Source organism: Papio anubis, chromosome 6 (genome assembly GCF_008728515.1).
Source record: "Papio anubis isolate 15944 chromosome 6, Panubis1.0, whole genome shotgun sequence".
Classification (NCBI taxonomy): Eukaryota; Metazoa; Chordata; class Mammalia; order Primates; family Cercopithecidae; genus Papio; species Papio anubis.
Window position 1 is genome coordinate 134323192 of NC_044981.1, and position 17710 is coordinate 134340901.

At 36.0% G+C, this 17710-nt stretch overlaps 1 protein-coding gene across 18 annotated transcripts in view; it reads left to right on the forward strand.

Moving 5' to 3' along the window:
- The window catches only part of PTPRK (protein tyrosine phosphatase receptor type K), a 553640-nt gene that overhangs the window by 35658 nt on the left and 500272 nt on the right, over positions 1 to 17710 (forward strand). For 7 of the 18 annotated variants that reach the window (XM_017958330.3, XM_009206124.4, XM_017958331.3 and 4 more), the window contains exon 1: positions 1396 to 12362. The exons of 7 other annotated variants lie outside the window; for them this stretch is intronic. In XM_017958330.3, coding sequence (XP_017813819.1) covers positions 12242 to 12362 — 121 coding nt within the window. In that variant the 5' untranslated portion in view covers positions 1396 to 12241. Of the gene's footprint in view, positions 1 to 1391; positions 12363 to 17710 lie in introns of those variants that run through there. 4 more of the 18 variants (XM_009206128.4, XM_017958336.3, XM_017958339.3 and 1 more) reach the window with 3 other exon arrangements.

The window sequence follows — 17710 nt, forward strand, 5'->3', positions numbered from 1 at the left end:
ACTATGCTAATTAAATTTATTTTCGAGGACACTATTAGCAGAAAAAATATAAATTGGTGCAATTTTCCATTGCCTCATTTTGTATTTCAGCAGTATAATTCAATATTTTAAAATAAAGCATTAACAAAATTTCAAGTGACTTATTTGTGTTTTAAAAGTTTACTTTATAAAAGATTAGTTAGGAAATAGTTTCTTCCCGAGTTTACTTGTAACCATGGGAACAAATATATGTAAGTATTATCACTTGATAACTGGCTCAACAACAATGAAATTAGCATCACAAACTCAGACTTATTCAAATTTGTTGAAACTACTATAAAGCCTGTAGTAGAAATTTATTGAAGGTTAATAATTTACTTTAAAAATTAAGATTACAAACAGGATTGAAATTAACCTGTAGCAAGCATTATGTTTTCAAAATAGTTGTAATTTTACTGTTAGGAGTTTAAAGTCTTGCTAAGCATTTATCATTAAGGCTTCTAGAGAAGGAAGTAAAAAGAAGGGTTAGTGGTACTGAAACCTACTATTTTTGAGAAAACATAGGTTTGCGAAAAGATCACTGTACTTTAGTCTGTCTTCAGCATAATTTAGGACCAACGGTGATGAATAAGTCCATTAACACCAAATGAGAAAAAAAGGGGGATTTTTGTTTGTTTTATTTGATAAACATGGTAACCATAGTATGGTGTCTAGGATTTATCAGTTAATTATATTTGAAGGGCACTTTGGTCAGTAGCTAGGATATGTTTCTGAGGACTTAAGGGAAACCAGGGATGCATAACAGAACCACGAAGAGGGGAAAATACTTTGGAAAGGAAATGACTGACCCTGGAAATTATTAGGACATCCTGCCCAGGATGTCATTACTAAATCTGTGTTCCATTATTTTTATAAAAAGATATCATCTATACACACCAGAGGACAATGGCAAGTAGACATAATTGGGCTGTGAACATTTCATATCACGTTAGCCCAGTACTTTTAATTAGAGTTTCAGTTTAATTATAGTATAATTCTAAACTAGTTGCAGGCACTGACAATCTGATGAGGGAGTGCAGAGATTTTATTTAGGACAGGTTGGTTCTTCATATCAAGGGATAGCCATGATTGGGTGCAAAATGACATTGAATGCATTGTGTAATGTCTGTGATCTGAGATTAGGGAAATGTGTGAGTTCCTTTAGTCACATTAGAGTTCCATTACTATGTTTTGTACCTTCCCTTGTTCACCTTCTGAATACATAAGTCAGCTTCAATATTACTACACTTAACCTTTGCAAATTTATAATATCAGAGGGAGAAGAAGATGAAAAGGAAATGAAAAATCAAAATTAATATTATTTTTCAGTTAAATTATTTTTATAAGAAACGTGCTGCTTTTTGCTTTTAAACACAAAGTAGCAGATGTAAATGAATTAATAGGATAAAGCAAGTTGCTTGAAAAAAAATACTTCTCATAGGAAGTAAAATCAGAATTATGTTATTGAATTACATTATTTTAATGAAAGACATGCTGCTTTTTTGCTTTTAAACATTTGGAGTGGTGGAAACAAGATATAAATGAATTTGTTGGATAAAAAAGTTGTAGAAAAAATATGACTTTTTCGGCCTTGATAATGTAATAAGGTACTACTTTGCTCAAACTTTTGAAAATAAATAGATAAATTGCTGGGCCCGGTGTTGGTGGCATTACTACACTGTTGAGCACTTATGTCTAAATATTTAAGAGACATTCAGATTGGTATAATTTTATTTCATTAAGAATCATGCAGCTAAGGAAGTTAGCCCTTAGTTGGCCCAGCTAAGAAAAAAGGACAATGTTGATGCATCAAGTGGTTTTATGAGCAGGATACCACCTGGTTCCGTGCTCTGACTTCATTTGTTGTTGTCTGGAATAATGAGAACTCTTCATTGGTTTAATGCCTTTGCTTGTAAGAGACAGATGCTATCTGATCCCTCCTGTCAGAAGAATTCCCAGAATAAGCCATTCAACCAAGAACAATTGGTGTCTTGTTGATTGCAAACAGTAGAAGAGGGAATTCTCTGTATTTTCTAGCACCTTGCTTTTTTGGTTGGTGTGTGTTCATCAGTAGCAGAAACTGTTCACTGACCAATGAACTGAAGTGGCACATGGGTGGCTTTTGAGGCACTTTTCTGTGATTTGGCTGTTATTACTTTGAGTTAACTGCTCACTATCTAAGATGTCCACATTGCTACTTTACTTTTAGCCTTTCCATTGAGTCTGTTTCTTAAAGTGTGTTTCTATTCACCTCTTCTGGTGTATACATTTTATTTTAAACAGGTCTCTGTTTCTTGTCCTGCTTTTCTTTCTCCACCTCCTTTTCCTCCCATGTCTCATGACCACATCTCATTCACAGGCAGGGTTTTCTTTAAGGCCGCTCCCATTTCAGAGTAGCTTAAGCAATATCTTGTGACTAAGAACAAATATATTACAGTGCCATATGAACTATGAGAAAATGTAAACAGAGATGCAACTCTGAGATATATTTCCAAATTCACTTTAGGCTTGGGGGGATATTACAGCCCTGTCTATTTCACTTGTACTTCACGTCTTAAAAGATCTGGGAAATGTTTTCCAACATCATTCAGCACAGTTCTAGGTCTCATTAGGGCCAGCACAGTCAGTGTTCTTGTTTGAACTGCTAAGGGCAAGTCCTAAAAACAAACGACAAAAAAGAAACAGTGTAAATTGCTAATTTGTGTTACTGCCTGAAATCCATGCAAGCAGGATTCATTCATTAGTTCTTATTTATTTACTTTTAGGTTAGCATATTTGGTTAGAACAAAATTCAGTTCTGAGAAGAAAATGTACAGTAGCCAAACAGTTCATTTTAGAACCCCCCTTCATTTAGTTAGCAAGCCTTTGTAGTGTGCTTGTTTTCTGCAAAATGCTATCTATATAGTCCTGGAAAAGATAAAATAACTCGAAGACCCAATTCTTTGAAGTATGTAAGTCTTGTTGGATACTCTTAAAATGTATATTCATGAAAATTCTTGGTAGAGGATGAAGACTACCTATCAACAAGTTAACAATATTATAATTATAATATTTTAAATCAGAATATCTCCAAGGCAACTGAGGAATGATACTGAATCAGGTCAAGAAAGAGGGAGGTAGATTTATAACTGGAGGAGAAAAAGATGTGGAAGGGATTCTTAATGAATTAGGAGGTATTGATACCACAATCCCTGCAATACAGTGTTACAGTATTGCATGGGGAAACAGACATCATTATAATAGGAAAATGATCAATTAGTTGGTCACTTAAAGAGTGAGTTTCCGTTCATTTATCTCATCTTAGTTCATCATCTCAAAATCTGCATTGGTTAGTCTCTTGGGGAGTTTTGCAAATTGTAAACATCCATCAATGTAAAGCAATTAAGATGCAGAGGATTTGGTATGCAACATAGCAAATATGAAAAAAGATCTAAAATTTCATATTCTAAATCTTGGCAATGAGGTAAGGTAAGTGGCCAGTTAACAGTTGAACCTACATAATTGGCTATGTATTTCATGTTTACAGCTGAATAAAATTAAGGACTTTGTATGAATGAAGAAAATACATTTTCAAAATTCCTTCAAAAGATAAGGGGTAATTTGAGCTTTTATTTTTTTCTCTCTCTGAAATGAGAATTGAAAATGCAAACCTGTTTGGCTCTTTATGGGTCTTACAGCTTGTTCTCTGGGCTGTAATATGTATAAAAGTAGAGGACTGTCCAGGGGATGGTGTGTGTATCAATCTAGTAGTTGGGTGAAGTTATGTTGGTAAGAGCGTGACAGAGAATGACTTAGGGAAGAGGGATTATAGCACTGAGTAATGAGAAGTGAATCTGGAGAAGCAGTGAAAGTATTTTTAATGGCTTGAATAGTACAGTGGAAGATTTTAGGTTTGTTTCCCTGTGATGTGTGAAGACTCAGAGTGGGCCTTGGCCGTGGGTGACTGATGTGGTATTGGAAGCATTCTGATAAAATGGGCAGAACACTGGACTGGAAGTCATGAACCCTGGGTTTTGTAGCCCTGGCTTCACGTCCAACTATGTATGTGAACTTGTGGAATTTAATTCACCTTTTTGAGTCTTAGCTTTTCATCAGGAAAATGAGGGTGTTAAACTGCTCTGTAAGATGCCTTACCTGTTGTGTGAGGTTATTCTGTTAATTCAGTACTGAGAAGAAACTGAAGGTGTGTGGGTGAGCTAGGGACTAACTAATTCATATGTGAGGGAATAATGACATGAGCGGAACCACATCTAAAATTGAGGAGGAATGGATAGAGCAGGGAGATATGGTGGAGGTGGAAATGGTAGTTTGTTAGGGTGAATGTTGATAAAGAAGAGAGAGTCACAAATAACTTTAAATTTATGAGCCTAGGGGTTTGGGAGGACAAAAGTAACACTAGGGAGTTTCAGAACACTTGCTTATTGTTGGGGGAAGAAGAGCTCAGGTTTTCACATGTCCAAGTTTAGTTGACATGTGAGTGAGATGTCCTGCAGGCATCTGGAAGAACAAGTGTGAAAGGGGAATGAGAGAGGTCAGGCCTGGTGATGACTCCTGGGTTTCAGCCACAGTCAGGCTGTCATTAGAACAGAAAGTGAATGAGATCAATGAGCTCACTGAGGAAGGAATCAGAAAAAAGAATATTGGCATAAGGTGTGGTATTGGAGTGGTAGTGGGGGCAACGCTTTCGTGTAATTCAGAGCCAACATGTGTGAAGTTGGAAGTCAAGGGCAAACAGAGAAATGGGAAAGGCAAAGGGTATCTGAGAGGTTGAGAAAGCCACTGAGTTTGGTTATGAGATATAGTAAGTGGATTCTGGGCAACTGCCTTGAGCTTTGAGCTATTTCTTGAATATTGAAGTGAAAGAAATAATTTTGTGGAGGAAATGAAGATTATAAGAATGGAGTCCTTATTTTAACCAAAAACCAGAAGTTAGACATTCTAGCAAGTAGGAAAATAGTGTTAAGTAAAATTCAAGAAACTTAATTTGTTTGCTGTGAGAAAAGAAATGCTTTTCTCCCCTTTTAATTCTGCTTTCAACGAGCCATTAACTATCCCCTCTAATTATTTCTCTTTCAAATCCTACCTATACTGCTTTACCATCTATCCAAGTGAAGCATCTCTCTTAGGAAGGCAGAGAGAGAAAACCTATGTGTGAAACCTCCTCCTTAATACTCCTATTGCGATAAAAAATGTACCCCTTCCCAACCTGTTTACTGCAAAGAGGCCCTGTGCCAGCTTGGTGTCATCACCACCGTCTGAAAACACTATGTGTGAATTAAGATGGATTTTGTTACAGTGGAATTTGGACATTGACTGGGATTGAGTCAACATGGAATTTTATAACTACGTTTAGTTCATACAGGCTTATAGCAAGACTCACAGTGATCTGCATGAGGATGGCCAAAATTACTGGGTTCCCCTCCCCCTAATTTTTAGTGTCACAGTCATTTCAGAAATAAAATGCAGTTTTTTTTTTTTTTCCTTCTGAGACATTGAATTAGTTGCAATAACTTTGTACCAGAATCATACAGTTTTATTGATGCTGGGGAAGTAAAGCCCTAGTGAACTGGGCCATTGAACACACTATAAACACTGTGGCAGGACAAGAAGTTTTCTGGGCTAGTCATTAAGCACCCTTTTTTCAACTAGAACAATACCAGCTACAGTCTAGTAGAGTCAGTGTTTGCTGAGGCTTTATTCCAGCTTCAAATCTATTGCCCTGCCTGCTGAGAACATTTGGCTTACTTTGTAGCTCTCTAGGGAGGAGTGGGAGCCCGGGTGCACTGGGTGAGGAAGACTCAGCCAGCTGGATGGCTAAGGTGAAGTTGGTATGGAGCTGATTGCTCAACTCACCTGTGAGTCCAGGAAGAGGAAGTACTATAAGGAACTTTGTATCTTAGGAATTTTATTTTCTAGCAATATATCTTAACCTACATCTGGAGACGCTTCTTTATTTGCCTGTAAATTAGCAAAACTTTAATGTTGTCTTACCAATTTTATTTTTGTATCCATAATACTGCTTTTCTCTGATATGGGCAAGTGAAAAGGAAAGTAACTGAAAATGTTCTGCTGATTAGCAAACACCCAAGGCATGGTCATCTATACTTTTGCTAAAAAACAAACAGAAAACCCCCAAAACTCACATGTATTTGAAATCATCTCTTTCTGAGAGTGGCAGAGTATCATACAACTCCAAAATGGCCTCTGTCCGTGGTCTTGTTTTGTAACATTGTTTTGTTTGCATTTGTCAGCATGATGGTCATGTTAGGGTTACCTGAATATCTGTATTGCACTCTCCAGTGTGGAGAGAAGACCAAAGAAGGTTAGAGCAGTTCCAGAACTAGCACATCAATTAAAAGTGCCAAGCAGTACTTGAGGTGTGGTCAGCTGCAACCCTTTGCAGCCACCAATACTTAGGCACGGTGATGGGTCCAGAACGAATCCAGTGAGAAGGCAAAAAAGGAAGATCTCATGTATTTGCTGGTATTCTATCAGAAAACAAGAGTTAGGAAGGAGCATGTAAGTAAGGCATGAAGGAGTCCATGAGCCGTAAGCAAAATCACATCAATTTTTAACTCTTTGATCTTTGTTCTACTTATTTCCCCCACTGAATGGTAGATATCAGAACGCTATCTCCAAAGATTGCCTGAATTAATTAATTCCCAAGTAGGCAAGAATACCACACCCTCTCTTTCAATGAGTTTAAATGACGTTCCACACATTTGCGCTAAGTAAGGTGATACTTAAATTGTATCTTTACACTTATTGTGCAGTTCCTATCCTAAGCCTCTTCATTTTGGTGGCAGTAGCAATGGCATATGGAGAATGATGGCTGGAGGAGGAGTTGTTAAATTATCCCCAAATGCCTCAGAATTGAACACTGTTTCTTCTTTCTGTCCTATGAAAAAAGATGGCTTTTAATTATGATCTTTTTAAAATTAGGTTGGTTTTTTACTAATGAAAAAAATTGTCAGTGTTTAAATTGTATATTTGAACATTTTCTCTCTACATTTTTTAAAATCACAAATATCAGCTACATGTTACACAGTTTTTCATTTCTTAGTCTTTTTGAATGAACTAAGTAGTCGTCTTTTCTTTGGTGCTTTTAAATACTATTAGTTGAAACATGGAGGTTATTCTTCTTGAAGTTTAGCTTTTGAACTTAATTTATAGGGTACAGAAAAGAAATTGCAGCTTTGTGGTAAATGTTGAGCAACCATGAAAACAATGTTACCTTTCTTCAAGATCTCTTGCCTAGCTATAATACATCTGCTAGTTACTAAGTGTAACTGTGTATATTTTCTTTAATAGACTTTGTTGGCTTCCGGAAATGGAAAAATTAGCTTGCTTTATTTACCATAAATTTGTTACTTTTTCTAAAATTTAGTTCAGGGTAATTTCACATCAAACTGGGTAAACATTTTTATCCTTCTTGGCTTTCATGATTGCTCTGACTTCTTCATAAAATTTGGAAATCACGTTTTAACTTTTTATTGCCTCTTTATTAAGTGCTTGGAAAACACATGGAAGCCCTTTTATTTTACAAACTGTGGTAACATCCTAGTAAGATTTTATTCTTTTTCACTCTCAAGATTGATTTTTTCTTTTAGAAAAGCAATTTAGAAAGTACCCATACTTGCTGAAATTAGTCATCATCTAGATCTTAATATCACATATCCTAAGTTCCCCACTAATTATTTGCAGATTTCCAGGACTTAAATATGTGCTGAACCTGAAAACTATGAATGTGTTTGCTGAATCAAACCAAAATGAAATTGTTTTCTTGACTATGAATGAGACTAAAGAATTTTAAAACACCACTCAGCCACTGTAAAAAGAGTGTTGAAATAAAACTAAATATATATATATATATATGGTATACACTTACTGAACTAAGCCTGCTTTATTAAAATGACTTTATGATTCTCCAGTGTATTGTTTATACATATTCTTTCTAAAGATTCATGCTTAGTTGATCATTCATACTGCTTACATATTTTTGGATTGGTTGACCTCAGACAACAAGGATCGTTTCCAGCACACAAGACATTCTGAACATATCATGAGCAAGATGCTACCCAAGATGTTTTCTTTGTTTTCTTAAATATTTAACCAACAAATAAAAAGAATATATATTCAAGGTACTAATATGATGATTTGATATACATATACATGTCTAATGATTACCACAGTCAAATCAATTAACATATCTGTCTTCATCCAGAGTTACCATTTGTGTGTGTGTCCCAAGATATTGTTGAGGGTCTGATTATATGACTCCAGTGAAAATGATGGAGATGGGCTCTTGATATGAGAGGAAAAGTGCTGTAAACACGAAGACTACCTCATGGGGTGAGGGTGTAGTTCTTGGGCAGCCGAAGTAAATCTGTACTGTGAATGTCCTCTTTGGAGAATTACAGAATGACATGATGACTTACCTATAATGCAAAACTTGTTTTGGTAAGATATCCTTTCTAAATGTTTTTTTAAGAAAAAAAAATTCTAAGTGCTGAGTTTGAAGACTTAGTAGAATGTTATCGATAGAAGGATTTTAGTGTTAGTATTAAATACTGCACAAATACTTGACACTGAACATCATGTATAATGGATATGGCCATATATTGTCTTTTTTAAGGAAGTGTCATCTGTTTTTTTCTCCAAAATAAACTTAACATATTTTTCTCATTAGTGAAATGATGGCTCTCAAATAAACATCCCAGCCCAGTCCCTTGTGCTTCAGCCCAGCCTGTGCTTCAGATTTATTTAAGACCATAACCCACAGTGATGCCCAGGAGTACCTCAATCTCAGCATACTTAAAAGCAGTTGTATTATTTGTGCCCAAGATTGTTTCTTATGAATTTTGCAGAGTTTTAGTTCCCTAAGCCTGATACTTGCTGGTTGACCTTGGTTCTTCCTACCTTCCTTACATCAAATCTTGCACTGTCTCTTTAAAATCTCTCGTACCTGCGCCTCCTGCATTTTCCAGTACTGCTGTAGTTAAGATCTTCAGAGTGTCATTCCTAGACGGTGGCAGTAGTCTCCTGTCTTCTGCTTTGGTTGCACAAATAACCTCCTCTAACCAATCTATCTTTCACTGTTCTCTCAAAGTGATTGATCTGAAATAAAAATCTAATCATGGGAGTCTTGTCTTAAATGTTCACTGCCTCCCTATTGCCAATAGAAAGTAGCTTTGCCTCTTAAATATTTTCTATGTGCAAGGCACTCTTTAAAAATATTATATTGTATAATCTTCACAGCAACTAAATAAGGTACTTACCTTTATTATCACCATTTTACACATGAGGAAACAAATACAGAGAAAATAAGTACCTGGCCCAAGGTCACATAGCTGATAATAACAGGGCCAGGATTTGGCCCAAGCAGTCTGATGGTAGATGCCCTGTGTGTAAACGCTGTGTAATGATGCTTCTAATTTCTTAGCTTCCCATAAAGGCAGGGTTTGAAATTCAAAAGTGAACCAAGAGAGGATGGGCCCATTTTATATCATCCTATACCAATGAATGTGGCCTACCTTGCCACATTGTGTAAAGGAGATTGTTTCAAATTTTATGGTATAAACTTAATGCTGAAAGGCAGTAGTTCTTATCTCCTGAGTTGGTACAAGTACTAATGGTTCTTAAGCTATTTATTACATTATATGGCTTCGGTTTCAGTTGAGACATTGGGTGTTTTTAGATGTATTCGCAACACTCATACGTGATCTTTTCCTTTTAGCAGCATCTTTTCCTGCCCTTGTGTTGTTGTCAGTTTGGGGCATACGTTTTGCTGCAGAGAAAAAGATAATGACAGTGAGCATTGGTATGAAGTTATTTCTCTTCTTGCTTCTGCCTGAGGCAGTTGTGAGTCTTCAGTTGCAGAAGTTCAAAAAACTTATATTTTGATGAACAGAGGCATTGAAAACTTTATTTCTTGAAGTTAAGTTTGATTTGAGAAAAGGAGTATACAGATACTTATATAGCCTTATTTTGCCAACTCCTTGCCATTTATTCAGTCCACAGATTGTTCTAAGCATTTATTTTATTTTCTGAGGTCATTGTTTTTTCTCCTAGGATCAGGTGAGTTAGGAAGATCATTTTTTTTTTCCATTGAAGAATGTAGTGTTTTCTAGGACACAGTTCAAACTCTTGTGAATGTCTTAAGTCAGTTTCTAATGTTTCTTTCATATGAGAACCCTTCTTCTATTTGATGACAGCTATCATGTCCCATGATGTCACCTCTGCTTTAAATAACCATTCATGTTTCTCTTACAACATGACTTTCAGGGTTTTTTTTTTTCCCCACCATCCTGCTCTCCCTTTGAATTAGGAGACTCAAGGGTATAATTGAATATGGTTTAGTGTTACCTAGCAAAACACTGGCAGTGATCTTGCAAATAATTTAGTTATCAGTCCCTACACCTTGTTTTATTATTTCTTGAGCCTAAGACAGTGGTTATTGCATGATGATCTGTGGCCCTCTTAGGTTAAATGGAAAGGAGTGATTCATGATCAGACTAAAAATTCAGATTGTACAAAATATGTCAGGTTTTGTTTTTGTTTTACTTTGTCTTTAATGTTTGTTTTCTACTTTGTATTATAGAAATTGATGCTCATTCTAGAATGAAAACAATGGAGTTTCAAAAATGTAGCTTTTTAACACAGTAGTAGCTTTACAAGATAGGTTTTGTATGCTGATGAGCAGGAGATTCTGGTTATCTGAGTCTTGAGAACATTTGTTCAGGCATTTTGTACTCTGAGAGGCTAAGATCATGGAAATTAAGAGTTTTGAAAGTTCTCAAGTTCTCTAAAGGATCCTTGAAAAATAACTGGGAGGTGAGTCATTTAATATTTCTGAACATCTGATTTCTGATCATAAAAATGAATTAGGAAAATTACCACTTAGCATCCATTATAGTAAACATTGATTTGGAAAAGAGTCATCATTGGATATTAAATTGGAGGTAGTAGAAATTTGACAGAGAGCAGGATATTTGCATGGTCTTAAAGCACCTCCCTACAGACATTTTATTAATTGCAAGCCAAAAGAAATGGTAACCACATAGTGGAAAAACTGAGTGTCAAAATTAATATCACTGAGGGGAGGCAGGCAGATATCATGTGCCTTCAGGTAGGATGCTGTAAGAACACAAAACCACTTTTGTAGCATTCCGACAAAATGCATTACCTGAATCTCATCATGAGGAAATATCAGACAAATCCAAATAGAGAAATTGTCTAAAAAAATGCCTGGCCTATATTCTTGAAGATGGCAGTATCATGAAACACAACAAAGGCTGAAGAACTGTTTTGCATTAAAGGAGATTTAGAGATGTGAGTTGCAACTAAATGCCATTCAGGATCCTGGGTTGAATCCTAGACTGGAAATTATACTTAAGAAGGTCATTATTGAGAAAATTGGCAGTTGAATATGGACTGTGAATTATATCAGGTGTCTGAAAAATTTTAAAATAAAATAACAAATAAATGTTTTGGAATTTGCAGGAAATACTGTTGTCTCATGCAACAATTACTCAGTTCTGCTGTTGTTCACACTGTTGCCACAAATAATGCAGTAAAGAAGGGGCATGATTTTGTCCCAGTAAAACTGAATAGATAAAATCAGGTGGCAGACTAGATTTGCTTCACAGGTTTACCAAACTCTGGATTGTATAATTGTAGTGTATCAATGTTAAGTTTTCTTAATTTAATATCAATATTGTGATTATGTAAGAGAATATTGTTACAGTTTGGAAATACATATTATTGAATTATTGGGAGTTAAAGAGCAAGTTGTATGCAACCACTCTCAAGTTGTTTTGAAAATATGTAGAATTATATGTAATAAATGGTAAATAGATGTAAAGATGGGAAATACATAATAGAAGATGTTGAAAATTGGTGAACTTGGGTAAGGGATATTCAGGAATTCTTTGTGTTATTCTTGCAACTTTTCTGTAAGTTTGAAATTATTGCAAAATAAAAAGATAACAAATTCAGGGAGTTCCCTAAACTAAATGAGGGGGGTGTCAAAAATTCAGGGAGTTCCTTAAACTACATTGGGGGGGGTGTCAAAAAACAAAACAAACAAGCAACACACAAGTGCACACACCCACGTGCCGCATTTAGCTCGGGTGCACCCACCTGTGACATCACGAACCATGTGAATAAACAGAAGCAGCACAACCAGGCTTCTGCGGCACTGTTCAAATAAAACACAGAGTTCATGAGGAGAAAACCTCAGAGAAACAAAGAACAGATTAGAAGCAAAAGTTCAGCAGAATCACCTGATTTCGCTTGGCTTTATCCTCTCTGGAGGGAAGAAGCAGCCTTGGAGAGACGGCAAGGTGTGGCTGTGTTGCTGTCAACTTCTACTTTGCCCTATTGAACTGTGTCCTTCATCTCCCCATTCTCCAGCCTCTCCTCCTCCCCCTCTCCTCTCTCTCTCTTTTGTTTCTGCAACTGCCTTTTTTCAGTCTTCTTATTTCTTTGGCTATGTTTTATCACCTGCTCATAAGCTGGCACACAGACTTATTTGCTTCTGCTATGTTCTTGTTATACATTAGCTCAGTTAAAATAATTGAAGAGAAACCATACTTGGCATGACGATATTCAACTCATTTGAAACCCAGCCGGAAATACAGTATGAAAATACCCAGTGTTAACCTCATACACACTCCACATATACCTGTTGGGCCACTAGTTTGTGATTAAAAATAAAAAGGAATGTATTTTATCAGTGAGTCCATTTGCCTGGTCCATTTCACAGCCAGGACACATTCTCTTTATTGATTGACCTGCTTTTGTTGTGGGTTTTTTTTTAAAGGTTGTTTTGTATCTAGTGAATGCATTTCTGATTTAAATTTTTCATTACTTTATAATTGCTTTCCTTTAAGACTTCTCTTTTCTCCTCGGTAATATCCCTGTCCATCTCTATTGCCCCAAACTCTTCCTGGAAAGTTTCTATCCTTATTAGATTTTTTTCTGGAACAGGATTGTTTAGCCTTTCATTCTCATCTTCCCTAATAGCTAGAATCTTCTGCCTATTCACTTTCCCCCCATTCATTTCCTGCCTCAGTTTCTACTTCCAAATGTCTTGAAAAGTAAAATTTTATTTTGTCGACTAAATGTAAAAAGAATCTCACAGTACTTATATCAGAAAACTGGATGCCCTGTAAAATACCTTGACATGGGGCATATTTATAACAGTGGTTGGGAAAATGTTGAATATATATATTTTCTGACTGTTTTCAACTATTGGCCATGACTGTCATTTACTCCCAGGAATATTAAATTCATTTAAAGCCCAGAGAACATTGTTGCATAAAATTTACTTTTAAATTATATCTTTCAGTGATATTTATTGAAGGCATTATCGTATATTCTAAGAATATTTTGATTCTCTAACTTATAGAAGGCAACCCAGCTCTTAATGTAATGTGATTTTAACGTTCCTTGTCTGGTTTATTTTCGGTTTGGTGACTCACTCTTTCTTTTTAACTGTAGATGTTAAGCTGTATATCACAGACTTGTAATAGTTTACAGGAAAGGCTTCTTAGCCATAAAAAAAAGAGATATATTGTTTCTTCATCTAGATAATGCCTCATTGAACCTGTAAAATCTGTATGTTAAGACTTACTTAAAAGAAAAATTCTGCACAATATTGATTTCTTTTTTGGTCTTCCCTCTTCTGAAATAGAAAAAAGCTGCAGGCAGGTATTAACTGAAACGTTCTCTAACTTTCAACACCAAGTTCTCTTACTTGAACTTAAGTGTTTTTGAAAGACGACAGAAGTGCTGTAGTAAAGCAGAGACTTTGTTAGAGACCTAAAGTGAAAGGCACTAGGTTATTATGAATAGTTTTGTGAACTTACATTGGATGGATTTTAACATGACTACTTTTTTTTTTTTTTTTAAAAAAAAAAAGCTCATTAGAGGTTAAGAAAACAATTTCATAGAAAAAGTCAAAGCTCAAACAACACTTCATAATTAGCATTCAGGATGCAAAAACACTTGAGAATTCTAGAAAACCTTAGAACATTCCAATAAACTCATATATATATCTATATATATATTTATGAATATATGTATTCATATGTGTATATATATTTATGAAAACTGATACCCAAGGATGAATAGCTAATTGTTTTAATGGGGTCTGAAATAAACCATGAGTTCCCCTTCCCCAACTACAAGTTATATAAGATGGTTAGTTTGTTATTCTGCTTAGGAATAACAGGATGTATAATGTTTTCATTGTTGTCAGTTTGTTGTTTTGTTAGTTGTTGAAGTATGTATTATACTAGTTTTCTATGGCTGCTGCAACAAATTGCAACAAAGTTAGTAGCTTAAAGCAACACAAATTTATTCTGTTACATTTCTGGAGCTCAGAAGTCAGGTGAGTCTCACTGAGCCCATAAAAAGGTCTGCAGGGCTAGGTTCCTTCTGGAGTCTCTAGGGGAAGATTCATTTCCTTGCCTTTTCTGGTTTCTAGAAGTCACCTGTCTTTCTTGGCTCATGACCCTTTTTCTCTCTCTTTAAAGCCCACACCATCATCTCTTTTCTTTTCTGCCCCCCTCTTCCACATTTAAAGACACTTGTGATTGTATTGTGTCCACCTTGGTAATCCAGGACACTCTCCCCATCTCAACGTTAGCTGATTGTCAACCTTAATTCCCCTTTGCCATATAACCTAACTTATTCAAAGTCCCAGTGATTAGGATATAGATACTTGTGTGTGGGGGGCATTATTCAGCCTACCACAAGTCTAATCTAAATATTCACATTAAAATAAAAATATGACTTGAAGCAGCCAAAGTCTTATTTGTTTGGAGGCATAGGTATCAAGTTAACTTGATCGTTTTGCTCTTCTGTTTCTTCTCCTATCCTCAACACTCTTGCTAGAATATCTCTTTAAAGCTACTCCAGGGTGTTAGTAAATAACAATAATATAGGAAATGGCCAGCATTTTGTTTCATTGGATTTGAAATGGATCTCTGTGTTGGAATATATATTATTTTGGAGGTATTTTTAGGTTATTGGAAGCTGAGTGCATCAAGCACGCTCTGTTTGTGTGCATTCTTACTTTATTAATTTGTAACAGCAGCTTCCCTTGGCATACATCTACAGCTAAGTACACAAGATAACCTTTTGTTTCTTGATAGATGGCTTAATATATGCTTTCTAGCTAGATAAAATAAATGGAGGAAAGCACTTCCTTATAGTAGTCATTTCTGTTTCTTCAAGGTTAGATACTGGTTTGTTTTTGCTCATCTGGCCATGGATATAGTGATCTTTTTTTCCTACAAATGTGAAGAGTACATTTATCATTGCTATCAACTAAATACTTTGTTTCAAAAAGTTGTGAGATTTCTTTATCGGTGGGAACTTCTGTGGAAAAGAAACTTACCCTATGTTGGTGAAACAGAATACACTAAGTTTTTTTTTTTGAAAAGGTGTTTAATGTGCATATTGAATTTCCCTGGCTTGGGGCAGTGTTTTTCATTTGGTACAGAGATTTCAGGAAATTATTTCTGGTTGAAATAGAAACATTGGAATTTGTCAAAGGGTTAGAGAAATCTCTGACTAAAGCAAAGTGCCAAATACTAGTTAGGTTAGACTTAATTTAGGAGAAAATAAAACAGAACCAATAGAAATTTGCTTCTTGGGTGGGTGGACATGTATAAAAATGAATTACCAACAAGGAGGCAAACTTTGGGTGCTGTCCACAGAAGTCATGGAATTGCTGGAGGTTTTGGTGGGAAATTCTTTTTTGCAAATCTATTTTAGAAAAAGTTTTCTACTCATGAAAATTTATATCAAAGATAATATTTAACAGTAGTATAAACTTGAGAACAGAAAAAAAAAATCAGTCTAAACAGAGGCAAGTTGCTTGAAAATAAACATTACTGGTAAGAAATGTTATTGTATTGTATTTTCAGACTCTTAAATGAAGGCCCTAATAAAGTTCCATTGAAGAGTTTAGTTAACTAAATACTTGAAATTCAGGATTTGTGTGATGCTGCCAGACTGAAATTTTGTCTAAGATTGTGTGTGTATATGCGTACATGTTTAGTAACATATGCATATCAGCCTGTTAATATTCCTACAAAATGTGAGCCTCAAATTAGTTTGTATTGATGGCTCAATCAGCAGTTGAAGTGTTGCCCTCTCCATCGTCAACTAAGATTTCTCTAATCAGAATAGTCTTTATTTATTTATTTGATAAGAATTTGTGTGTCCACTAATTGCCATGCATCATGCTAGATGTTAGATGTAGGATACTGAATATAAGCAACTGTGGTCCTTAACCTCATGGAGTTTATAGTGACACACAAGTCAAGAAATCAATTAGGTAGTTGGATATATAGGTGTAGAGGGCAAAGGATTATGTCTAGATTATGGACTTCTAAGAATTTTAATGGGACAGTTACATTTGCTTGTAATTGAAGCTATTGATACTAAGGAAAAATTTCAACATTTAATGGCCAATGAGAGGACTATGAATTTGCAAAGGAAACCTATGAGTGGCCAGAAAGGTTGGAAGAAACTAGTGGGTTTACATAATGGAAGCCAAGAATGTGAGGAGAAGTAAGTGATCACCGGTATTGAATTTTGCTGAAATATCAAGAAGAGTGAGGACTGAAAACATGCATCGCGTTGGTGATATGAAAGTCATCAGTGACCTTAGACAAATTGGCTCCAATGACACAGATCTGTAAGTTTTCTTACGGATGGGATGTAATTCTTCTGGGAGCTGATATCTAAACTTACTGGAAGTGAACATTTGCTGTTTTCTAGAATTCTCATCTATATGCAGGGTTTACTTTCTTCTTTTTGTATGTGGTATTTATCTTACCCTCTCAATATCAAACTGAGTGACATTAGCAAAATAGGATTTGCCACTGTTAACACTGTACTGGGCCAGTTCAGTGGCTCCTGCTTATAATTTTAGCACTTTGGGAGGCTGAGGCAAGAAGTTTGAGATCAGCCTGGGCAACGTGGCAGAATCCCGTCTATACAAAAAACACAAAAAAATTAGCCAGGCGCGGTGGTGCTCACCTGTAGTCACAGCTACTTGGGAGACTGAGGTGGAAGGATCACCCTGGGATGTCAAGGCTCTGCAGTGAGCTGTGACTGTACCACTGCAGAGCCTGGAAGACAGAGTGAGGCTCTGCCTCAAACAAACCAACAAAATGCAGTTTACTGTCTGCCCTGATATAAGCATAATTTTCTTTAATCCTCGTGTCCAAAATATAATAGCAAAAGCTTCTTTTGTTATTTTTAGTATCATTCAGTTTTAGTTGATTCTCAACTTCAGTCTCTGATATTTTTTAAGGGTTTATTCATTTGTGTATTATTATTCTCTTACATTTCATTTAAAATTTGGGTATATTGGCCTGGCGCGGTGGCTCACGCCTGTAATCCCAGCACTTTGGGAGGCCGAGGCGGGCGGATCACAAGGTCAGGAGATCGAGACCACGGTGAAACCTCGTCTCTACTAAAAATACAAAAAAAAAATTAGCCGGGTGCGGTTGTGGGCGCCTGTAGTCCCAGCTACTCGGGAGGCTGAGGCAGGAGAATGGCGGGAACCCGGGAGGCGGAGCTTGCAGTGAGCTGAGATCCGGCCACTGCACTCCAGCCTGGGCGACAGAGCGAGACTCCGTCTCAAAAAAAAAAAAAAAAAAAAAAATTT